Source organism: Artibeus jamaicensis, unplaced genomic scaffold (genome assembly GCF_021234435.1).
Source record: "Artibeus jamaicensis isolate MK-2021 breed Jamaican fruit bat unplaced genomic scaffold, CSHL_Jam_final scaffold_1031, whole genome shotgun sequence".
Taxonomy (NCBI): domain Eukaryota; kingdom Metazoa; phylum Chordata; class Mammalia; order Chiroptera; family Phyllostomidae; genus Artibeus; species Artibeus jamaicensis.
In genome coordinates, this window is record NW_026522026.1 from 4,687,657 (window position 1) to 4,712,648 (window position 24,992).

At 44.8% G+C, this 24,992-nt stretch overlaps 2 protein-coding genes across 3 annotated transcripts in view; both read right to left on the reverse strand.

Annotated features, from left to right (window-relative positions):
- Window positions 1–322: 322 nt before the first annotated feature.
- NAAA (N-acylethanolamine acid amidase) lies at window positions 323–22,147 on the reverse strand. Of its 2 annotated transcripts, none has more exons than XM_037150199.2 (11): window positions 21,892–22,147; window positions 21,083–21,247; window positions 18,528–18,654; window positions 14,280–14,370; window positions 10,027–10,103; window positions 6,802–6,974; window positions 6,383–6,445; window positions 5,557–5,623; window positions 5,123–5,151; window positions 1,620–1,701; window positions 323–985 (listed from the first exon to the last, which is right to left on the reverse strand). In XM_037150199.2, the coding sequence occupies exons 1-10, from the start codon at window positions 22,086–22,088 to the stop codon at window positions 1,626–1,628; spliced, it is 1,065 nt and encodes a 354-aa protein (XP_037006094.2). In that variant the 5' UTR covers window positions 22,089–22,147; the 3' UTR covers window positions 323–985; window positions 1,620–1,625. The 2 variants fall into 2 exon arrangements, with proteins under 2 accessions (XP_037006094.2, XP_037006093.2); XM_037150198.2 differs by having other exon boundaries at window positions 1,586–1,701.
- Window positions 22,088–24,992, reverse strand: part of SDAD1 (SDA1 domain containing 1) — a 40,593-nt gene continuing 37,688 nt past the window's right edge. The window contains exon 23 of the transcript XR_008389804.1: window positions 22,088–22,149. The gene's annotated coding sequence lies outside the window, so the exon portion shown is untranslated. The remainder of the gene's footprint in view (window positions 22,150–24,992) is intronic.

Consider the following 24,992-nt stretch of genomic DNA (forward strand, 5'->3'; position numbering starts at 1 on the left):
GCAGAACGTTCTGGGCGACCAGAGAGGCCTGCAGCAAGGGGAGGGGGGGTCTGTGCCCTGCTGACACCTCACTCTCGGAGCGCGGTTCCCCTTCCTGCCGCTGGTACACTAGACAAGGCTGTCCAATCAGCTCCACTCTTAGACTTTTCTGACTTCGTCCCCAAAGAAGTTTCCTTCATACGTATGTGGGAAAAACTCAAATTCTACAAAGCAGCTGTGTGCTCCTTCAAATCCTGACAATCCTGATTTAATCCTAACTTAATCTACGAGGCCTGCTTCCTCAGGATGGCTGTTTAGGATATAAGGAGAAGACACCACTAAATGTGTTGGAAATTTTAATTTTCCTCACCAACGTCTTTTTCAGCATTTTATTAACTAGTGATAAGTGACCATCAGAAATTATTTGGTTGCATATTGCTTTCACAAAGTAAGAAAGTAGCTATTTAGAAAAAAGAGGTACATCATGTTAGAAACATTATAAAAAATGAGAATCTCATCACATGAAATACATGATCAAAGGTCAGACTAACGAATATTCAAACAGGCTCTATTCCAACGAGAGCTCTCCATTTCTTTGAGAAGAATCTTTTCTTCTCAGATTCTTCCAGAAATACTTCATAATGAACGAAGAGCTCATTTCCTTATAAGCTTAGGTGGAACAACATAGCTACGTTTTGGTGAGAAGCTGGGATGTGGTTCGACTGCTGAGACCAACGATCTTTGAGTCAGTTGAATATATGTCTGTCAAGCCAGGACGGACAAAGGTCGGGGAGGGGCAGGATAAACCCGAAAAGGGAAGCGAATACAAGAGGCCTGTTACCCATTTCACCAAAACAAGCTCCAAAGTGATCCTCCCCCTCCCCAGTTCACAAGGTTGAAAAGTTTAATAAGGAAGAAGCCTGTATGGTCCATAAAATAATACAGTCCTTTCACTTTTAGTTTTTAAAGTGCAGTTCCTCAAGATTCCATTTTTTTAAAAAATCACCTGTAAGGGAAGAAAAAACCAAATACCCTTAATCCAAACACTGATTTTTAACATTCCCATGATATGTGAATGACCATATTTATCAAGCCAGGTTTACAAACTCCAGAAGATCCTTGCAACAGGGAGAGGTGTCCCCTTAGGAGGTGGCTGCCCAGAAGGTTTTGGGGACAACAGAAAGGATTCTGGCTTTTTCCTCAAGTCCTTCCTCTCAACTATAAGCTCGCTGATGCCTAAAACAAATTCTGCGGGCACCCTTTGCCCTCAGTATCTGTCTTTTGCTGCAAAGGTGATGGGCCTACCTCACTGTCACTCTGGGGACACATGAGTCTCACCAAACATTTTCCTCTCCGGGTAAGTGAAGAGATAACCCTTTACCCTGAGAGCAGGTTTTGATAAGGCAGCAAAGGACTCTGGGCACCATACAGACGATTGGAAAGAAATAACTCATACTGACATTCATCTGACACAAATGACAATCATATGCCAGATGCCTGTCCCAAAATATCACATGTGCATATATGTTAGGTATGTTAGCACCTTCTGTGAGAAATACCAGCACACACCCACCCCTCCACCCACCTCAAAGAAACTTTAGCAAACCTTTCAAAGCAGGTGAATTCACTCTTCTGCTTACTTCCTTTTAATCCAGGTTTCGGATCCGCGTCATGTACTTCTCTGGGCTGGCAGCACTCATTACCGTAGTATAAACTGTGAGGCTAAAAACAGTGAGAGAAGTATATATGCATCATTTCCCTAATGTCCCAAAGAAGAAAAAATAATAGCAAGCCCTTCCCTAACACTGGGACCTAAGACAAGAATACAAATAGAGGTCCACATATATGAAAATATTTAAAATTTAAAGTTCAAATGACTATACATTCAAGGTGTTCTTTCCTCTTGTTTTGACAACACCACGAAAGGCCAAGTGGAACTCACCCTCAGAGTTCCATGCTGTGGCAGTGAGGAAGAGCAGGTCTTGGCCCTCACTCACCCCTTGCTCTGCCCTACCCCACATGGACACTTATGTGGACACCTACATCTTTGCATTTAGGCTTTACACATGACCCCCAGCAAACATCCCTTGGCCACCCGCCAGGCCCACAGGTTGTCCACAATGGCTACACACCACCCACAGAAGTGGACCTCAAGGGCCCTGGAAATGGGCTTAGTGCTCTTTAGGCAGGGAATTCCAGGGTCCTGGGGACTTAAGCCAGATTGGATGGGCAAATGCCCCTCACCCAGAGGTATCCTCATACCAAGGGAGGGTCAGAGGAAGGCCAGGGCAGCATTTCTAAAGTTCAGGGATCAATATAGGGGATGGAAAGTACAATGCCATTTACTCAACGTTCTGCAAGGCAGGAGACCTGAAGAACATGAGCCAGGTGTGCACATGCACACAGGACCCCTTCCCTTCACTCCCTTCACCTACTGCCTGTGCTGGACACCAGCTGGAATGCATGGTCAAAGCATCTGGAGCTACGTTACTTAAGAGCGGGCAGATTTAGTGGCCCTACACTGAATCATACACCCAGCTGAAGAAAGCACTATGAGCACCTGCAAAGCTCGTCCAGGTATAATCGAGGTTCCCGGAATAAGACTTTGGCTGTTTATTTACCTTAGTCATAATTCTATTCTCCGTCACAGTTTTGCCGAAGATGTTCTATTGCAGGTGAGTGTAATTTTGCAGTGTAGCACATGGGGGCAGAATAGCGCTAACTTCTGTTCAGACTCATTTCTATTGACCTCATACTCAAAGGGCCTGAGAGTCCGGGACCTGTGTTAATCCCGGCTCAGTGGTGATTATCCTTTAAATGCAATTCCTCTTGGGCTTTCAATTATACAATAGACAAAAATATTACTCTGTAAGCTGTTTATAGTTTCTAATAACTCCACATCAATAAAACATTTCAGATGCCATTTAAACATTCACAACCTTTAACTCAGCAACTCCATGCCTAAAAATTCAGGCAAGGGAAATATCCAAAAGCGGGGGGGGGGGGGATATGCACAAATATATTTATTTCAGAGCTTTAACAGAGAAGAAACTAAAAATTGGAGAATGCTTAACTCAATTATACAACATTCAATTGGCTATGCAGCTATTTAAAATTATAGGGGTTATTACTCTGGCTGGTGTGGCTCAGTTGGTTGGAGCATCAACCTGTAAACTGAAAAAGGTCACAGGTTAGATCCCTGGTCAGGGCACATAAAAGAGGCAACTGATCAATGTCTCTCTCTCCTTCCTCTCTCTCTAAAATCAATGAATATATCCTCAGGTAAGGATTACAAAAGTTATAGGGGTTGTACACAGCATGAAAATGTTTTATTAAAATAAAAAAGTATTTTATTATGCCAATTTTAAAAGATACAGTCATAATTTTTAACAACTGCAAGAATACAAAAAAAAAGGCTCTTAATGCTTATTTTTCAGATGACTATTTCTTGGGCAAAATTGTGCCCTACCAGAAGAAGTCCAGTGAAGGTGCATTTGGGGCTGGCTCTCCCAGGCTGGTGAGAGCCATTGTTGAACATGCAGGATGTTTATGAGCCCATCATAAGCTTGAAATAGGCGAGGTAGGAGTATGCGCACCATGGAAGCTAATAAATGCTACAGATCAGGGGGGTCTTTTGTTTGTGTTTTGCTCCCCTCCAAACACTGGGGTGCAACTTGCTCCTCAAATACCTCATTAGCAGACTGGTAAAATACTGACGACCTAGGCAGTGTTGTTTTTCTGTGTTTGGCTGCTAGAATATTGTTTATGGAATAAATGTTTTAGCATTAATTTTTTTACCACGCTGTTTAAAAAAACTTTCAAAGAGGTATTTTGAAGATTTATTCCTATTACTGTACAAAGTAAAAATAATAACTCCAATTTTGGAACAATTATTATACATAAATCTTCAAGCACCCATACACAAAAGTTATTCTAGAGGCCATCAGGAAAATTCCTAGTTTGTGTTTGTGTAAAAGAGGATTGTTAAAAAGGAAAAAAAATTATTTGAAATTAAAAATCACTTTACAGGTTTTGTCAGCTTTAGGCCGTTTCTTGAAGAATATTTTTTTATTATTATTTCTCAGCTGAGGACATTTTTTAATTGCTTTTAGAGAAAGAGAAAGGAGAGGAAGGAAGAGGGAGGTGGGGAGAGAGAGAGAGAAACACCAGTGGGTCGCCTTCCTGTACATGCTCCAACCAGGATCAAACCCACAACCTGGGTAGGTGCCCTGACCGAGAATCAAACCTGCAACTTTTCGATCTATGGGACAAAGCTCTGACCAACTGAGCTGCACCAGCCAGGGTTGAAGAATACTATTTTGATATTCCTGTCTTGGAGAAAGCAGAAGTGAGAATGATAAGTAGGAAAAGCTGGTTCGGGGAATTTACTGATAGGAAGGAGCTGAAACTCTGTATTGACTTGCGCTTGCTTCCTCTTTCATGTTAGTAAGTTAAGTCCCACCACACAAGCAAAAGGTGTCAGCACTCCTACTGAGCTGGCCTCAGGGTAAGGCATTCAGGCAACACCTGGAGGGGGACAATGACGAGCAGGCTGGTGGGCTCCGCAGCCCTGCGGTGATGCTGACAGTGGGCCTTCAGCTTCCTGCACAAGTTTGGTGCTGGCCGCCTCTTGGATTTACCCAAGATTCTTGTGGCCATGGCAGTGACAGTTCAGTGGTTCTCTTCAGAAGAGTATGGGGGTAAAACCTCAGGCTGTAGATTATCAAGGGCATAAGAACTGAGACACAAAACCATGTGTGGACTGAGCATGGGGTGACAGAACCTGCCCAGGAAGACAAAGGAAAGCCAGAGATGTCTACAGTTTAGTTCTAAGAGCAAAATTAAGGAGCTCCCAACCAGTGAAAGCTACCAAACTGACATAGGATGAAAACGTCTGTGTTTCTTCACCTGTGTTTTTGTTCGTGGACTTCCCACCTGTCTTATGATGTGTTTGTTTTTTTGCCCCACCCAGTCGGTAGAACACTAGTCCCGTGAGAGCAGAGGCTGTGTTTTGTCCACTGCTGTCCCCACAGCCCCCAGGAAGCCGGTTCCACAGGAGCCCTCGTACCCGTGCCGAGCCAAGAAGCCCGTGAGCCCGCTTTCCGGGGTGTCGTGTGAACGGATGTGAACAGATGTCACTTACTTGTTATAAACCGGAAACACAGACAAAACCTGCATAGAAAAAATCATATTATAAAAACTCTTAAGACAGAGAAGAAATACATGTAGAATATCCATAGGAAGAATAACACCACTTAACACTATCTCAGAGTGACAGAGTTTCAGACTTCTGACTCCTTTCTCCTTCGAAACAATGAACACATATTAATTACCTCTGTATCTCTTCCTAACATGCGGAAAGCCACAGGAGAACATAGATACTTTAACCTATACAGAAACAAGTTCAGAAAATGTCACCTGACATTTTTTGTAATGTTTTCAACCAGGCAAAACTCTTACTCTAGCATTTGCATCTACCACCTTTACTTGATTTCAGAAGAGAATATCTTCTTAAATCACTTGTAAGAAAGACATCAAACATTCTGAGCAAAAACTGGACATCCCAACACAAGTTACCTGGTAGAGGGCCTCCAGGGTGAGGTTTGCGGGGCCCGTGGCATTAAGGGCTTTGATGGCTGGTGTTCTGTAAGGACAGTGGTCAAAGTTCACTCATCGCCTAAGGAAACCCTCAGCCCCACCAGTTCTTATTTTGGGGGTCTCAGCGTGAGACCTAGTCTCATGATCTCCCTTTCCCAACACAGGTCTGGCCCCCAAGCATGTTTTCTCCCTATAGGGTCCCAGGCCCCCAGGTGGAATGAATTCAACAGTCAGCCCATGAGCCCCATCTGCTCAAGGAAGCCAAGCTGCTGAAAATGCCGCAGAGCTGAAGAGCTGCTGGCAAACCCCTGGGGTGGGGGGCAGTAAAGCCAAGGAGAAATACCTGCTCTTTGGGACATGCTGACTGAAAATTATAGAAGTTTCCAAATCAGAAGTGACAATGAAAGCCCCCAACTGGTTTATTTATTTACTTAAGCATGAAAGTGTTTTCCTTCCAAAAAAAAGTCTTACATAGAAAACCATGAATCTTGCTCTATCTTCTCTTTTTACAGATGGGTGAACACAGGCCCAAAGGCCGTCTAGTGAGCTGTTAACAGAGCTGGTGGTGGAATCTAGGGCTTCTCACCCCGAAGCCAGGGACAACCTTAAGCTCCCAAAACCCAAGCAATGGCCAGCAGGTGCTCCCCTGGGTCCCCCACTCTCCCAGCCCAAACCAGCACTGGCAAGGGGCCCCAGGTATATTTTTGGGGAGGGGACAGCACCCGTAGTCCTCTTCGGTTCCTGTAATAGGAGGGGCACATTCTGCTGACCACAAGAAAACACTGAAAACCAGACAGAGCCCTACCTTCGGTCATCCTTCTCAGGTGCTGGCTTCCAGTGGTCATAATTTGTCTCAACTCGGAACCACCTACGACAGAGCAAATCATCTCATCAAGGTCACTGCAGTCATAACTAAAGAAGGAATATATAAAATAGAAAACACCTCCAGTTTCACCTATTTAAAAAAATTATGGCCCTGGCTGGTGTAGCTCAGTGGATTGAGCACAGGCCTGCAAACCAAAAGATCGCAGTTTGATTCCCCGTCAGGGCACATGCCTGGGTTGCAGGCCAGCTCCCAGCAGGGAATGCATCAGAAGCAACCATACATTGATATTTCTCTCCTTCTCTCTTTCCCTTCCCTTCTAAAGATAAATAAATAAAATTAAAAAATAAAAAATAATAAATTATTAATGTAAAATGACCACAGCCTTTAATTCTACTCACGCTCCATTTAAAGGATCCAGAGGCCAAATGTCCACTGGACCATTTCGTTTCCTGGTGATGACCACTCCTTCCCGGGGAGACATGCCACCAACAATATAATACACACCAGCGATAAGGGGAGTCTTGGCCAATTTGTAAACAGCTTCTTCAAAGTTTTCTGATTCACTCAGGGTCTGAACAGAGAGACAACCCTGCATTAGCACCATCATACGTGTGAATATATTAAAATCAGTGAGGGGTGCACTTCAAAAAGATGAATTGTATGGCTTTAATTTACATACTTCAATTAATTATGCATCTACCTTTGACCCATCAATTTCATTCTTAAGTACAGACCCAAATGAAATGCATACATACGCTTACAAAAAGACTTGTACAGACTTCCAGTCAAATTTCAACATAGGCAGACATGTCACCTGCTCACCCAAACACATCAAAATGAACTAAAGTATAGGACAACCATCACTAGGAACCATCAGAAATACAGCTGAATGAAAATCTGACAACTACAGAATTAAAGAAACCACCTCCATCTAGACTGGTAGGAGAGGTGGAGATGTGGAATGGGCTGGTCTCACACCCACATGTGGTAGATAAAAATTCAGTTGGCATATCTCGGGAGCCAGAAGTCCCAGCTGTATACCAAACCCCCCAGCCCAGGGTTCCAGTATCAGGAGGATAAGTCCCCACAACTTCTGGCTGCAAAACCCAGTAGGGATTAAGTCGGTGGAGGAAACTGCTGGAGCCCAAGCAGTTCCTCTTAAAGAACCCACACATGGACTCTCTTACTCAGACTCACTCCCTCTGAGCTCCGGCACTGGGCTAGCAGCTTGCAAGGTACCAGTGACATACTGGGAGAAACTGAAGTGTCTAGTATCAAGGCAAGCAGAGGCCATTGTTCCTTTTTTAAACCCTCCCCCAACAGAGCCAGCAAGCTGGTGCCGTATCTCAGATTCCATCAACACTGTTTGACCTGCCTTGAAGATCCCCAGAGACTTAGCCCAACCCAGCCTACCAACCCACCCAAGCTGCTTTTCCAAACGAATGACTGGTCCTGGCTCATGCTGCACAACTTCCTAAATCCTCTCAAACAAGTACAGCTGGCCTCAGTGAGCCCCAGACCTGGCACTACCAGCAGCCAACCTAGATTGACAGGTTGGCTTCACCTGGGAATCTGTAATCCCAGAACAAGCAGCAGCCATCCCATATTGCTTTATAGCTCAGGCAGGGTGGCCCAGGGCAAAACACAGGTGGGGACTGACATTTGCCTGCAGGAAACCTCAGGGCCAGCACAACCAGTGGATAGCTAGAGACCACATTGGAGCACCTATACAGCTGATCCTCCACAGAGGGTGGAGGTCAGTGGTCAGTGGTCACAGCCAATCCTTGCAGCTGACTGGCCTGGCTAAATCCCTCCTATTGACCTGCTAATAGCAACCAAGGCTCAATTACAAGAGGAGGGTGTACTTAGCCCACACAAAGCGTGCATCTCAAGGACCAAAAAGGCCAAGCCAGGCAGAGCCAGATCCTTGCACCGGAGATGTGCTGTAGAAGGCACGTGCTCCGTGGTCAAACGACAATTTACACGTGGCCTGGAGCTCTGCTGTCTAACAGGTCCTGTGAAGCAGATGCTCCTCTGTGTGCATGTGCAGCGCTGCCTTCTAATACATCTGTTTTGCTAAGCCGAATATTTGCCAATGGAGAGTCTAAGGTGGGAGGGCACAACTATATCTGAAGAAAAGCATAGTATTATCTCCTATCTCAGCCAGCTATTGTGGAAAAGTCTGGCCTATGATGAAGATTCCCTCCTTGACCAAACGCTAGCCAGCCTCCCCTGAGCCCTCCTCTTGACCAGGCCTTCACCTTGGCCTAAAAAGCCTGGAACGAACACTAACATAGTTTCTAACAGCTCAAGGCCACCCCCCTACGATGACCCTAGGCCCCTTAGAGTGAAAGTCTGAGAAAACTCAAGGCTGCTGTAGGGGAGCAGAATTTGCCAGCCCCAAATGTGTCTCATTGGCTTAAGGATTATTTTAAGCTGGTTATTTTTAAGGAACACCAGACGTGTCAGAAGCTCTGAAAACTGGGTAGAAGTTACCCTTTTGTGAGAGACATTCCGCTGGTGAGGGAACTCCCCGCCTTTGAGGATGTCTCCAAGGATGAAGGTATCTAAGTCTCTAGAAACTTATCAGTGGGGAAGGCTTGGACTTAAACCTGCATAAAAATCTCACTTTTTTTACTTAAAAAATTTTTCAATCATAATTTACATCCAATAGTATTTTGTATTAGGTTCAGGTGTACAGCATAGTGGTTAGATAATCATATACTTTATAAAGTGTTCCCTGTGATATTCCCAAGACCCACCTGGCACCGTACACAGTTATTACAATATTACTGATGATATTTCCTATGCTGTACTTTCCATCCCTGTGACTATTTTGTAACGCCCAATCTATTAAAAATCTTACTCTTGTTTGCTGTGCTTTTCCTGGCCACCTCCCGTAGCTGAGTCCCCGCCCCCAACATATCCTTTTGTTTTTAGTTGAATGTGGTATTTAAGGTAATGGCTTCCACCACCTCGGTGAGAGTTCCTCCGTTTCTCTGGGTGTCTTGCATGTATACAGGAGGTATAAAAATTACCAAACTTTAATAATTTTTCTCCTGCTCATCTGTCTCATGTCAATTTGATTGTTAGATCAGCCAGAAGAGCCTAGAAGAGCGAAAGCTTTCCTCCGAGAACAGTGCCAAAAGAATGTGCTGTTTGTTCCAGCCAACACCTGAAGACCCCGCCCCCATCTCCCCGCCTACCAGTCAGACACGTTTTACAGGAGCAACCTCTGTGCTCAGCTTTTTGTAATTTGTCACTTCTCTGACTGTGCTGTGCTCCCCATCGCCCCTCCCTACTCCCTCATTCTCCCTTTCAAACACCCAGGCACCTCTCTACAAATCAAAGTTCAGTTCAGGCAGGACACTTTTCCCTATTGCAGTATTACCCCATTGACTACAATCTGTCCTTACCACTTTAACTAGTGTCCAGCTTTGTTTATCTTTGACACCTATGATCAAAATGGTTGATAAGCACTTTGCCAACTTTTAGACGCTCCTCCTTTCCAGGAGCTTCTTACATTAAGAACAACATTGTTAAACAACACAGAGTATCACAGCAGGAACACGGTTTAGAAGATGCAGTCAGGGCGCGGTGGGCTCAACAGTCAACATACTCACAGTGCGGATAAGCCAGCTGATTGGAGAGTGTCTCTGAAAAAAGGCAGCAATCACATTCTCCCACCACCAGCCTTTATCTGCCGAGGGGAAGGAACAATAAATATATACACAAATCACCGCCACTTAAAAAAATTCCTTAAGTCTTATTTCTTTCCCATAGCATAAGCTGATGCGGGAGAAAGGTTGGTGGTTGAAGAGTGATTTTATTTGCATACAGTTTTCGAAGATGAAGCTGAAAGTATCATTTCCAGGCCCCAAAGATTCTGTGTTCAGTGTATGTGTGTGTGTGTGTGCACGTGTGTATCACACGTATGCACAGAATTTCTGGTGCCTGGGAACAATGATAATTATGTTCAAGGAAATCACTCTATTAATTACCTCAGGCAAAGTAAAATTATGAAGCTACCATGAGAAGTGGTTCAGCATGTATTACAGAGACTGTAGAGAATACATATTTTTCAGAGCTTTTAAGTTTGATTCAGGCTCACATTTAAAAAAATACAAATTTACCATCATTTCCCAAAATTATTTTTCAACATCTTTAAAAATCTCTGTAGGGGATTTATTTTGAAAGAATAATTTTCATTCAAGAAATAAGCGTTGAACACCTACTATGTGGTTGTTCAGATAGAGCTGACTCCATCTTGACAAGCTGACTCCATTTGAAACAAATCTGCCAGAACCCTCGGCCCCACTCCCCTTTTCCCTGGTGGAACTCTGGAACGTGTACAGAGGCTCCAGGCTATTCGTGGACTGCTGTTAACCTTCCTCCACCATGCAGTCCTTCCTCAGGGGCAGAGCGCCCAAGGGCAAGCTGCCCTGGCTGTTATCTATTTAACTCACCCTGGTACCACAGTGCCCACTACCTGGTCCCTTTCTTTCCCTAGATCAGCCCTACATTCTTTTGGAGTATGTAGGTTCATTTCTTAGAGTGTACGAAACAGGTGGTCTGGGGGGTGATTCTTCTTTTCTTCTGCCACCCAGGAGAGCATTTCTGTAAGTTCCCAGTTAAAATTCTTTAAACTAACCAGCGGCACTTGTCTGCTTCTTTCTCTGGCCTCTCAGCTCCTTTGGCATTTGGGGGCCACTTTACTTATAGGTCCTTTTCATGAAACAGTGCCATACCCTGACTTGGTCCAGACCCTCCCATTCAACAGTAAACAGGAGAAAGTAGTGTACTGAGGAGAGTGAAGCAATAAAATGGAGTCACTGCAGTCACACTGCTAAGTTGCTAAAACCAAGTAGGCTGAGGCATGAAGAAATGATTCTACTCCTGCTTTAACTAGCCAGGGAACGTGTAAACATTTGATCTTTTTAGTAGTGTATGGATGCCAGGGTAGGTAGGTAGGTAGGTAGACAGATAGACAGGCTGACATAGATATGGGAAGATAACTCCTCAGAGAACTTCAAAAGGAATGTCCACAGGTGTGGACAGCCTGACATCCATCACCCAGAACCCTGACACCTGGAAGACTGCCAACTCCCATCAACCCAGAGGCTAAGTATGCATGACTCATTCTTCTCAAGAATGTACTCTTTACTATAAAAACTCTTTCTTCTTCGGAATACCCTGGGTATTGTCTATTTGTGTATCTGGTTTGCACCTTTGAATAAGTTTTTGCCATTTATTTCTACAAAAGACTCCCAACTTTGTGCTCAGGTGACCAAACCATTAAACAAACAAGATTTGAATAACTCGAACAAAGAAAATAAGAATAATGTAATCATGAGTGACAAGGGAAGATTTCTTTCAAGAAGAACGTAAGGACAGCCTGTCTGTGTTGTGAACACCTGAGCTAAGATGAGCATTCCAGAGGGTGCGGGTGTCGGGAGCTAAGGCAGGAGCAAGGCTGACAGATGTCAGGGAAAGAATGAATGCTGGCCGGGGCAGGTGCAGGGAGGAAGGGAGAAGGAGGCGGGCCTAAAGCGAGGTACAGAGTTCTGAGGTCAGAGTCAGGACTTTGGACTGGTTACAAGTGAAATGGAAAATCACCATAGGATTTAAACAGAGGAACAACCTGATCGTGCTAGCTGCTAGATAAAGAAAGACTTATAGAAGGGTGAGGAGCAGGGCGACTAGAGGAACAGGGACAGCAGCAGGACAGGTGTGATGGCAGCGAGCCGAGCAGTGAAGGTAGGCAGGATGGGCAGGGACAGTCTAGTTTGGGTGGCAGAGCTGATCAGTTTTGAGGTGTGAAGGGTCAAAGGATTCTCCTGGTACAATTCTCCTGGTACAGGCTGGCCTTGTGCTGATTAGAAGTGCCATTTCTTAAGGCATGGAAAACCAAGAGAGGAACAGATTTGGGCGGAGGCAAGAAAAGAAGGAAAGAAAAAAGCAACAGGTCTGTCTAAGCTTGTCAGGTTTGAGACTTAGTAGATACCAGAACAGAGACGCTGAGATGGTGGCTGGGTCCTTCAATCTGGGTGTCAGAGGAGGTCAGTCCTGGAGATGTTTTTTTGGCCCTTCCTCTGCACCAGGCCCTGCTCTGAGTTCTTCAAGTACGAGAACTCCCTTCTTCCTCACACCAGCGATTATCACCCCTGCTTTCCAGATAAGAACACTGAGGTACAGACTGCGTAAACACCTTGGTCATGGTCACCCAGCCAGCAAGGGACAGCGTCAAGGTATAACCTGAAGCAGGCTGGCTGCGGAGCCTGAGATCCCAGCGGCCAGGTGGTTGGTTGGGCATCTCCTCGTGCAGTGGGTGGAGGCCCTGCTGGCACTCTCCACCATGGCCCCAAACTGACTCGAACATCTTATCTCCCTCGACCCAGAGATGATGTTCTCTTATTTTTGGGGCATTTCAACTCAATCTTAGCAGATGAAAATAGAGTTTTCATTCAAATAAGGCTTTAAAAAGTTTTAACAAAGCAGTTTGACAGTGTTTAATTAAATGCGTATATTATAAAATAACTCCATTATTTTAAAGCTGCTCATACCTTAGATTCTACTAATCAGTATGCTAAACAATTTAAATGATAAAATGACAGAAACGAAGTCAATCTTTTTACTAAATATACCTGTGTTTACAGACATCCTGTGTCAAATCTTCATAACTATCATGCTGTGGTTGGAGTACCATTTGAGAACCAGCCTCACTCATAAGCTGACATTTGAGAAAATGGTGAAGAAGTATGTTAGAATAAAGAACTGACTCCTATATACTCAACCAGTATCTTCCTGGTAAAGCCTTATTTAAGTCAAAAGGTAAGAATACACCTAAGCAAAGGGAACAAAAACAGGAAGTCAACTCAGTTCATCAACAGCCAACACTAAATTTTAAGAGATTCCTTGTGAATTTCTCTTTTACTCAGCTGCAAGTTCCTGAGGTCAGAGACAAGTGCTTGTCTGTCTCTGGGTTTCCCACATACTGTGGGGCTAAATGATGTCCCCTGAGATTCGGAGAATGGCAGTGGGATTGTATGATACACACAGGTGTGGGCCGGGACCTGTGATATCAATTTAAGAACCACCTCCCCCACCCACTAGCTGTCATTTCTCCTCATAGCCTCCCTTTCCTCCTCCACATAATGAATGGGTTTAATGTTATGAGCCCCGCCTATGTAACAGGACTGTTGTGAGTCTCTAATGAGGAAGCTTATGAGAAAGGGCACAGTAAGCTGTGAAGTGCTTCACAGATGTTGCCCGTGGAAAGCCATCAAACAGCGTCTAGATCGCTGCAACGGCTTCATAACCCACTTCTGCTTCCATCTTAAGCCAATACAATTCAGTCTCCACAGAGCAGCCAAAGTGATAGTTAAAAATATAAATCTGATCTGTTCACTCCCAGGCCTAAAATCCTTAAGAGCTTCCATCAGGTTTAACCCCAACTCCTCCCCAGGAGACTCCCCGTGGCCTCGCCTGCCTCTCCCCCTTTCAGGTCACTCTCTCCTTACTCTATGCTGCAGTCACACCGCTGGGGTGACTCTTCATGCAGCCTCTACAGAGCTGGCTCCCGGACCACCTGAGTCAGGCCTTCCCAGACCCTCCAGCTGCAGTGACCACCCTGCCCCCGCACCTCTTCACTCTATCACACTGTCCTGTTTTACTTTCTTGGTAGTGCCTATAACTACCTGAAGTCATCTTCCTTGCTTACATGCACACCGTCCGACCAGCCCCGCTAGAATGCAAGTCCCTGCCACAGACTCTAGTAGGTGTTCTTCTACGTGTTCTGTTGGGTGAGTGAATGAAGTACTTGGATAAAACTGAACAAGGAAATAGCTAAAAATGCTTGGGGGTTCATTTCGATTACCTCGTTCGTCACCAGAAATTGTAAACTTGTATGGCTTCTGACCAGTCCATAATCCCACATAGCCAACAAAAGTCGTTCCTGTGAATGCAATCTGAAATCAAGAAATAAGGTATCATTTTACCATTCCTAACCAAATATACTTTGTAATTGCCTTATTTTGTTCCACCATTTCATGAATTTTCTTTCTTCTAAGGTTCCAACACAATAGAATAAAAACCCTGAAATAGCCTTCTAGAAGGCTATCCAACCTTGGATAGAATTCAGCAGACCTGTGACCTTGGGTAGGAAACAAAGAGCACATCTTTACTTGCACTGACTTCTAAATGAAATTTCACTTGTTCTGTAATAAACACTTGCAACAAACCATGTCATTATAGCAGTGTCTGTTATTCTGTCACCAGCAGAAATTGCAGACATTTTCATGTATATAATGGTATCATGTCTATTTTGCTATGCTCCACACACATTGTCTTGAAATACCATTCACACTTATCACCATCAAGAAATTATGGTAGGCATCAGAGCCACTGCCAAATTTTACTATTTAATGTGTTAAGAGAAAATATGATATTGAAGTGGCTGCATTTCAACACAATGTTTTTTTGTACTCCCATGCATTTTATATTGTATTATAAACCATAATTTTGAGAAGGGACCAATAGGCTTCACCAGAGGAGTTCCCACCTGAACAAGGTTAAAAAGCTCCACCCTAGAAGTAGCAGTATGTGGGAAACCCTGTGTTGTTTGAACCTTTTTTAAAAAGATTTTATTTATTTATTTTTAGAGAGGGGAAGGGAGGGAGAGACGCATTATTGTGTGGTTGCCTCTTGCATGCTCCCTACTGGGGAGCTGGCCCATAACCCAGGCATGTGCCCTGACTAGGAATCAAACCATTGACCCTTCGGTTTGCAGGCGAACACTCAATCCACTGAGCTATACTAGCCATAACTGTTATTTGAAAATGTAATAGAAAAAGTCTTTTGTTTGTAAAAGCAGATGACCAAATAAATATTTAGTAAATGATGTTTTTTTATTTTTATGTGTATTGATTTTATTTTCTTTTTTAAAAGTATATTTTTTGATTATGCTATTACAGTTGTTCCTTCTTTTTCCTACCCTTTGTTTCCCTCCACTCTGCAACCCCCTCCCACCACCACTGCCCCACCTTAGTTCAAGTCCACGGGACGTACATATAAGTTCTTCGGCTTCTCCATTTCCTATACAATTCTTAACCTCCCCCTGTCTATTTTGTACCTACCATTTTATGCCTCTTATTCCCTGTACCTTTTCCCCCATTCTCCCAGTGCCCCCTCTGCTGACAACCCTCCATGTGATCTCTATTTCTGTGATTCTGTTCCTGTTCTAGTTGTTTGCTTAGTTAGTTTTTGTTGGTTCAGTTGCTAATTGTTGTGAGTTTGTTGTCATTTTACTGTTCACATTTTTAATCTTCTTTTCTTAGATAAGTCCCTTTAACATTTCATGTAATAAGGGCTTAGTGATGATGAACTCCTTTACCTTGACCTTATCTGGGAAGCACTTTATCTGTCTTTCCATTCTAAATGATAGCTGGATAGAGTAATCTTGGATGTAGGTCCTTGCCTTTCATCACTTGAAATACTTCTTTCCGGCCCCTTCTTGCTTGTAAGGTTTCTTTTGAGAAATTAGCTGACAGTCTTATGGGAACTCCTTTGTAGGTAACTGTCTCCTTTTCTCTTGCTGCTTTTAAGAATCTCTCATCTTTAATCTTGGGTAATATAATTATATGTGCCAATGGTGGGGGAGGGGTGTGCAGGGTGGAGGGGAATGAAGGAGGGGAAATAGAACAAATGTAATGGCATAATCAATAAAATTTTTAAAAATTGAAAAAAATAATTAAATGCCTTGCTGTGTGCTTCCTTGGTTCTAACTTCTTTAGGACTCTGAGCTTCCTGGACTTCCTAGAAATTCTATTTTCTTTGCTAGATTGGGGAAGTTCTCCTTCATTATTTTTTTCAAATAAGTTTTCAATTTCTTGCTCTTCCTTTTCTTGTGACATCCCTATGATTTGGAGGTTGGAAGGTTTAAAGTTGTCCTGGAGGTTCCTAAGCCTCTCCTCATTTTTTTTGAATTCTTGTTTCTTTAGTCTGTCCTGGTCGAATTTTCATTTCTTCCTTCTGGTCCAAATCATTGATTTGAGTCCTGGTTTCCTTCCTGTCGCTGTTGGTTTCCTGTATATTTTCCTTTATTTCACTTTTCATAACCTTCACTTTTTCTCTATTTTGTGACTATACTCAACCATTTCTGTGAGCATCCTGATTACCAGTGTTTTGAACTCTGCATCTGATAGGCTGGCTATTTTTTCATAGCTTAGTTCTATTTTCGGACTTTTGATGTGTTCTTTCATTTGGGCCTTTTTTTTTTTTTTTTTGGTCTTGGCACACCTGTTACATTGTAAGTGTCCTTAGGTATGCCCGCCGGTGGGGGGACAACCCACATTGCCTTGTTCTGGCACAGTATGTGTTCCCTCTCGGAGTGGTCTAAGAGAGAGCAATGCCACTTGCTTGGCTCTCGGCTAACTTTCAGTCACTTCCCCCGCTACCCACAAGCAAATTGGGCCCTTCTGGTGCTGATTCCTGTGTGGGTGGGTTTGTGTATGTTCTAGGAGTCTGTGGGTTTCTCCAACGAACTCTACTGTGAGGCTAAGAGCTTCTCCTATTGACGCAATGCCCACAAAGTTTTATGGCCAGAGGTTTTGAGGCTTTATTTTCCCCCATTGGAATCCTGGGTTGCCTGGTCTGTCTTGTTCTCCAGTTGTTCCTCCTGGTTTAACCTCACACAAATATGGTACCACTCGGTCCTCCAGCTGCTTTGCTGTGCGCATCCTCTCTGCCCCGGATGCCCATCTCTACCCCTCCTACCAGTCTGAATGAGTTTCTTCTTTAACTCCTTGGTTGTCAGACTTCCATACAGTTTGATTTTCTGGCAGTTCTGGTTATTTTTTGTTTTTAAATTTTTTGTTGTCCTTCTTTTGGTTGTGTGAGGAGGCAAAATATATCTACCTATGCTTCCATCTTGACCAGAAGTCCCTAAATAAGTTTTTCATATTTGTGACTCAACCTCTAAATGCAAAGAATAAACAAGCCCTGACTGGTGCTGCTCAGTGGGTTGGGCGTCCTCTGTCAAACCAAAAGGTTGCCAGTTTGATTCCCAGTCAGGGCACATGCCTGGGTTAGAGACCAGTCCCCTGGTTGTGGGTGGTGTGTGAGTGGCAACTGATGGATGTCTCTCAGTTTCTTTCCCTCTCATTCTCTCTCCATTCCCCCTCTCTAAAAATAAATAAATAAAATGTTAAATAAAAACAATGTAAAGGATAAATGGAATATAGTCCTTGTCCTTAAACAATGTCCCCCCAAACCAAACTCTGGTTTTGGAATGCTCCATTCTGCTTCACAGCAATAGCATGCTCTGCCTACTCAGTGAACTCAGTGCTGTTTCCCTAAAAGTTTCCCCAGAAATGTGACAATAGTGCATATTAGATTATACATTTAAATAAGTAACACAACTGGCTACAATTCACGAGTGTTAGTTTGGTGTTACTAGTCCTTACTATGATGAAAATAAAATGACTTCAGTACACTTTCTTAAAGATTATACATAAGAGTGTGGTGGGGTCAATCATACTTATAAAAGGGCCACATTTATCAAGCATCTACCACATGCTTTGCATAGATTTTACTTCATTTAACCTTTATAATTATCTCTATAAAGTAATTATTAGCCTCTCTGAGCTGTAGTCTGCAAAATGTGTCTGAGTGATTTCCCGGGTTCGCGAAGGAAGTGAGAGAAGCAGGATTCAAAGCTAGTACTCAGAGACCCCAAAGTTGGGTGTTTCTAGCCATTACACCATACAGCCCCCCCCACGCCCCTCTTCCAGGAGCAGCCTAAACATGGGAAAGAGGAGGAAACAGCTGACTAGGCATCACAGGTGGACAAGAGAGCACACCCTCACACATATTTCCCTGAGGAATATGGACGGACCTCTCTAACTAGGTGCTTAATAATAATAATAATAATAATAATAATAATAATAGATGATGCTTCTTTCTATAAGCATCATTGATGTAAACCTTTCTTCTGGCTTGTTTTTCCAGGAGTTTGATGTTTTTTGTATCTTAAACCAATAACATTTAAGAAGTAGGCCATCCTAATGATTGCTAACTTGGGTTAGTAAGACTCAGATTTTGGAATCCTATGCTATACAGACCGTACCTGCCCACTTTTTAAGAATTGCACATCCACAGTCATCTTGCGTAAGAAGTCCCCAAACGGATAATCCAGATTCCGGCCATGGTAAATGTGGCCTCTGGAGTCCTGAGCCACAATGCTGGTGCAGAATCTGAGAAAGCAGAAAGTCCAACAGGAACGAATGAGAAAAATAAGAAAAAGGAAAATGAGCTTTTCATTTTTAAGATAAGACCTTAGAGTAAAACACAATTGTTATTCCTCACAATGGACACATAAGCTGTATCATTCTTGTATAAGAGTATGTATTCACAGTTCAAGATGAAAATACAACCAGTTGTATTTTCCAGCACAGCTCATCGGTGTTTAGTGTTACTAGACCCTCGCCCTTGGCACACACAGCATTGAAAACATACTGAACGGGAATTTCATTCTAAATCTAAATCTGAAATTGACCCCTTCTGGGCTCGGCTAGAACTGAGCTTTGCTTACTCCTCCGTGTGGCAGTGTGGTCTGTTCAACACATCGTTTAAAGCTTGCTCAAGATCACCTCTCCATTCCATGAATTTCTAAAAGCAAGTAGAATGGTCAGCTTTTAGGGGCTTGGCACTTTTCCTGTCCCCTTTAGAGAAAAGGATCCTTTTAAAAGCCTCAGACAGAGAAAAGTAGTTTGAGAAAAAGAGGAGAAGGTTTAATAAGATATCTAAGTGTTTGTATTCTCTGAAGATATGTGGGAAAAAATATTTACACACAGCACATCCAGTTGGGGGGGGGGGGGGATGTGTATCCACACAAACCTGGGAGGAAACACCTTGAAGAACTGATGGTCATTTCTGAGTAATAGGATGTGGTCAATTCCACTTTTCTATATTTACTAATTTTCTAGAATGATTATATAATACCTTTATAATTAGGAGAAAACAAATGTCACTTAATTTCCTCTGTTTAAAGAAGGAAACCTAGTCAGGTTTTAATTTTTTTCAAGGTTTCTAATCTTAACTTCAAAGAGTTCATGCCGAGGAAGGGACTGATGAAACACCGGAAGTGGCTAAAGCGAAGTGTGTGGAATCTCAAAGATGATTTTTCAAAACTGGCAAGACCACGGTACTGCCATGTCAGGTCCAAAAGTTTTTGCATGAGGCAGCCCACAAGCACAGGGGGGCAAATGGGAGCTGGGCTCCGCTTTGGGACAGTCACTGCAGCGCACGGGACACACCCGCCTTCAGCAGCAGCTCCAACCACTCACCACGGACCTGACTTTCAGCAAGTCATTCCCCTGAGGCCTGGTTTCTGCATCACTACTGGTAATGCCGTCTCCAGTGTCTGGCACCCAGCAGGCTCAGTGTAGGGTAGTGAGTCTTATCCTGATTCAACAGGCCTTGCATCAGAAATGAGAATAAAACATTTCCTTTGTTAACGCTAGTGGAGTCTGTTTTGTATTGTCGGGCAATTCACTATATACCTTAATACCACATTCCAAAGTTAGAATGTTCTTACTAGAACTTTTTCAATCAGTGATTCCGACAAAAGAAGGTGAAAGTGAACATGCAAATTGATTTTTTTTTCCACTGAGAAAAGCCACATGTCAGAATAGGGAAAAGACGGGGGTAGGGAATGATGAAGAATGGCAAATTAACTTAGTTCAATTGAAAAGCACTTCAATTTAACAAGTTTGTGCCATGTATCCCAAAAACATATTCCTAAAAAGAAAGGCAGTCACAGTACGTCTGAACCTACTCTGCCCAGTTGTTTTGGGAAGATGCCAGAGGAGGGGGCGTAGTAAAGTTCCATTATCCCAAGAACTTTTTTCATCATCTTTTGGCAGCCAGAAGCCATTAAGTATCTGCAAGATGTTACTAGATGAGACTGATCTGGTTGCAAAACAGTTAAATCCTGCAGGCAGAAACCTAGTCTAAGTTCTTAATGCCAGAACCTGTTAAGGCGTCAATGGAGCCTTCAGGGCCCCCCTGCACTTTGCCTAGGGTCGGCCTGCACTCCACACTGCTTCCACGTTTGTGCGCCACATTTTTTTACTCATGCCCACTCAGCGTAGCAAATATTGGCTGGTCTTATTCGCCAGAACCATGTTCTCTATGACCCCAGCCCTAAAGGGAGCAGGCTGCGGGAATAGAGGAGTCAGGATCACGAGGCACGACAAACATAGGGGGAGAAATGCAGGGGACGAATCAGTACTAGGAGGAGCCCCTGCAGTATAAGGCTGGAGGGTCGCTGGTTTAGCTACGGAGTCCAGAGGAGAGTGGGGTTAGTTCCAAAACCTTCCTGGGAAGTACACGCCGGGCAGAGTTCCAAAAGTGGGATCCTGCCGGGATTAGTGGAGGGAGGAAAGGGGGCTTCAGGTAGAGGAAAAGTTCAGTGCTGAGGTCAGAGAAGCTGCCTGGAGCCCACGCATCTGCTGCTCAGATTTACACAGAGGCAAAGAGGAAGTGCTGGGAGGGTTCTGGGCAGCCCGGTCTCCGCTCTGTTTTCATCACACTGAAAACACGTCTGCTCCCACTCAGATGTGGTAGGTGATCCTGGCAAGCCAGCCCACGTTAATCACGCCGCGTGGGGCACTCACTCACGCGGTGAACTCGTAGGCCAGGTTAACGAGGAGACAGTCGGCCAGGCTGAAGTTCAGGACGTCACACATGCCGCGGACCTCGTCGGTGTAGGGCTGGGGCAGAGAGCCTTCCAGCTCCTTGACCGCCTTTCGCATTACTGCATGGACCCACTTGGGGACCGTATCCCTAGAAACGAAAAGTCACGAGGGTGCTTGAGCTCACTTGTTGGAGGCGTGCGAGTGCGTATGCCTGGGGGGTTGGGAGTATCTAACGCTCTCGTCCTTAGGGCCGAGTGCTCGGTGCCTTCCTCCCCAGAAATCTGACAGCTCAGGTCCCGCATCACCCGATCCCCAGCCTCCAGGAGAAAAACTGAAACTTTCACAGAAGTAGAAAGGATGAGAGTGCATAGTCCCCAAAGGCGCGCACTTGGAGGGCCCACGAAGCCCACGAGGAGGACGTGGGCTGCGTCCCCTATTCAGTAGCTGAGCATCCGGGGCCACATCTCGTGCGCCACCCTGACCTGGGATGTCTTGAGGACGGGCGTGCCACTGGTGACACGGAACCTGAAAGCCAAACCAGCCGCGCCGGATCCTCCCCAACCTTGATGCTGCCTAGAGCAGCAGCAAATACCAGTTCTGGTCCCCGCCAACCCCTCCACACTCCAGAGGCACTCCAGAGGCCGGGCGGAGGGGGGTGGTGGAGGGCGAGGCTATAACAGAGGGGGAGGGAAGGGGTGACAAGTCTCCGTTCAAACACAGTGGGCCACGCGCCTGGGCTTTCCTGCACTCGGACTGGGCAGACCCTCCCGGCAGACCCCGTCCCGCGCTCACCCGAGGATGTGCGCCATGGTGGCGCGCAGCAAGTCCAGGTCGAAGTGCTGCAGCACCGGTAGCCAGCGCAGCTCCGGGGCCACGTCCAGGCTCACGTTGAAGAGCGGCGGATCTCGGGGCACGGAAACAGCAGACACCCCAGCTCCGGCCAAAAGCAGCAGCAGCACCAGGCACGTCCCCGGGCCCGCAGTCCGCATGGCTCCGGCTGGGTGGCCACAATTAGGATCGAAGCAGCCAAGGCCAGCGCCGGTTGAAGCGCTGAAGGAGGAGGAGGCGGGGCTGGAGGCGGTGCCAGGAGGGCTGGAGGCGGAGCCCGCAGGCAGCCCGATCTGCCCGGTCACCCAGGACCCTGAACGGCCAGATCAGCTGCTCCCGCCGCCGCACCTCCCCGCTGCCTCCGTCCCGCCTGGGCCGCAGCCAGAGTCCTGCGACCAGAGTGCCGCCGCGCTCTCTCTCCTGCGAGGGCGCTAAATTTTGTGGCCCGGAGACTGCTCACCCCCACTCCCTACCCCATCTCACCCACGTCAGCCTGGAGAGTGTAAATTGTGGCCTCGAGAAGGTTAAGAAAATGATTTTCAGTAGCAAAGAAAGTCCTATAGTGATAGAAGGGGAACAGCCTCTCCCTCTCTGCCACATTTGCTCATATTTAAATTCTAAAAAGGTTTATCTGAATTTTATAAGACGAAGGAGAGGTTTGTTTTTGTTTTTCAACAAGCTCACCTCCTTTATGTTAAAAAAAATTAGCTAAAAAGTTACATTCACGTGCCAAGAATTTTTGACGTCTCTGTCTCATTTAATCATCAGAGAAAGCCCAAAGACAGGGTCTACTAATTCATCCCTGTGTTTTGGTGCGAAATATGAAGCTTGGAAAAGTCAAGTTGCCCGAGGTCACACAGTTGCAGAGCCTTCCCGCTGGCCAACAGCCGGGCTGTCAAATCCGAACTCCACCCACAGTCTCCCACCGGAAGGGCCCTCCCCGACTTCGGAGACTCCAGTACCTGGGAGATGGAACACTTGGGAAAATCACCCGACTTAAGTAACGATGAGTCGTTTTTAATGGTTAGCAGGGTCGTCTGTGGGTAAAATGGAGTAAATGTGTAGCAGAAACTTGTGAAGTTTTTTTTCCCCTTAGGGTTTTTCCCCCTTTGTCAAATGGAACACACCATCACTATCTTTGATTTTTTTCCCTTGTTTTATGGCCTGCATGTCCCTGCATTATAAAGTTTCACACCTTTGTTCCTGTTTCTTCCTTTGCTTAAAATCTAAGTCAAGGCCCAGATCTTAATTTATTTGCAAAGTCTGAGGAACGGCAGTTGCCTGCTTAAGCCATAGCTTTGAGCCATTGAGACAGTCACCAAGGGGGCAAACACAGGTTAGCTGTGTTCGAAGAGGAGTGCTTGCATTTAAAAAAAAAATAAGTGACTGCAGTCTCTTAGAGACTGATATAAAAAGATAAAAATTAAAAACAAATACAAGGGTTAAAACAACTATGATAAAAATGTGTTGAGTGAACGAATCTACAGCATGTTAAAACAGGTGTTATTCACAATTAGGCTGAACTAAATATAATTTATATAATCTATTCTATTAAAAAGTCATAGGTATGTTATAGGCCAGTTTAAAACAAAGATGAAGAAAGGGAGGTCTGAAATCGCAAAGCTCTGTGCGTTCTCCTTCCCACTGTTTCTGTGCTGTGCCGACCTCAGGGATGCTGTGCCCTGAGCTCATGGCTTACTGCAGGCCAGAGCCTCCAGTTTAAAACCTACCTCTGTGGGGAGTGAGAGAAGATAGATGATGGTATCAGAGACTATTTTTTTTCATAGTCGGCATCTCATTTTGTTCAGTTTAAAAGCTGTGTGGTAGTTTAAAAAAAATCCCCCCTCCCCCACCCCATTATGGCCTAAACTTAGTGACTTGCTTCTAATGAATAAAGCTGAGGCGTATCTGACTTCCAAGACTGGGTAACACAAGACACTGCAGCCTCCTCCTCTCGTTCTCCAGGAATGCTTGTGCTGAACATCTGTCATGTCCTGAGCACAATGAAGAAAGCCTATGGAAAAGCCCCTGACTGGAGGAACTGAGACCTTTAACCCAGACCCAAAGAGGAATTGAGTCGTCCTCCTAATATAATCATGCAATGGCCTAACACTGGAGACACATCTTGAGAAATGAGTTTGGTGATTCTGCCCAGACAATGGAATACTATTCACTACTAAAAAGAAATGAGTGATCCCACGGTGAAAAGACATGGGGAAAACTTAAATGCATAATACGAAATAAAAAAGGCTAATCTGCGAAGGCCACATACTGTTATGATTCCAAGTCTGTGATATGCTGAAAAGGCAACACTTTTCAAAGAGTACAAAGATCAGTGGTTGTCAGGGGTAAGAGAAGGAAGAACAGGCAGAGCAAAGAGGGTTTTTAGGGCAGTGGAACTCCCTGTGTGGTACTAACATGGTAGATCCATGTCACTATGCATGGCATTAGACATGTGTCCAAACCCATAGAATGAATGCACAGAAGCAGAGTGAACTCCAACATAAGCTACAGACTTGTGGTGATAGTGATGTGTCAGTGTAGACTCATCAGCTATAACACATTTGAAACTCTGGTAGGATGACGCAGACACCAGCCTGCAGTGCCCGTGGCAATGTGGATGAGACAAGAGACAACTTCGCACAGACTACCAAGTCCTGTGGAAGAAAAGGGACTGCATGGCTACTCCCTCAAGGGGGGAGCGCACTGACCTTTTCCTAGACAGGCTTTTATTGTGTTTAATTTGTGCAGGAAGACAGGTACAGCTCATTAATCATTGTCAGGCAGTAAGGATCAAACAGTAGATAGCATACAAAGAACTATTAGGGCTTCTTCTGAGTCAGGGTCTATCGGCTAAAAGGCTACAAAACTTTGGGAAACAAACTCATTTCCTCCTTGGACCTTTATCATTTAACTAAGAGCGTTCTTAGCAAAGCAGACCTCACAGGACTTTACATATGTTTTCTCAGGTCTGATCACTCGGGGAGGCCACCCTTTCCAGCACAGGGCTGCGCCGCCCTCTGTCATTGTCTCAGGCTTAAGTCAGGCAGAGGAGGCAGATAGCC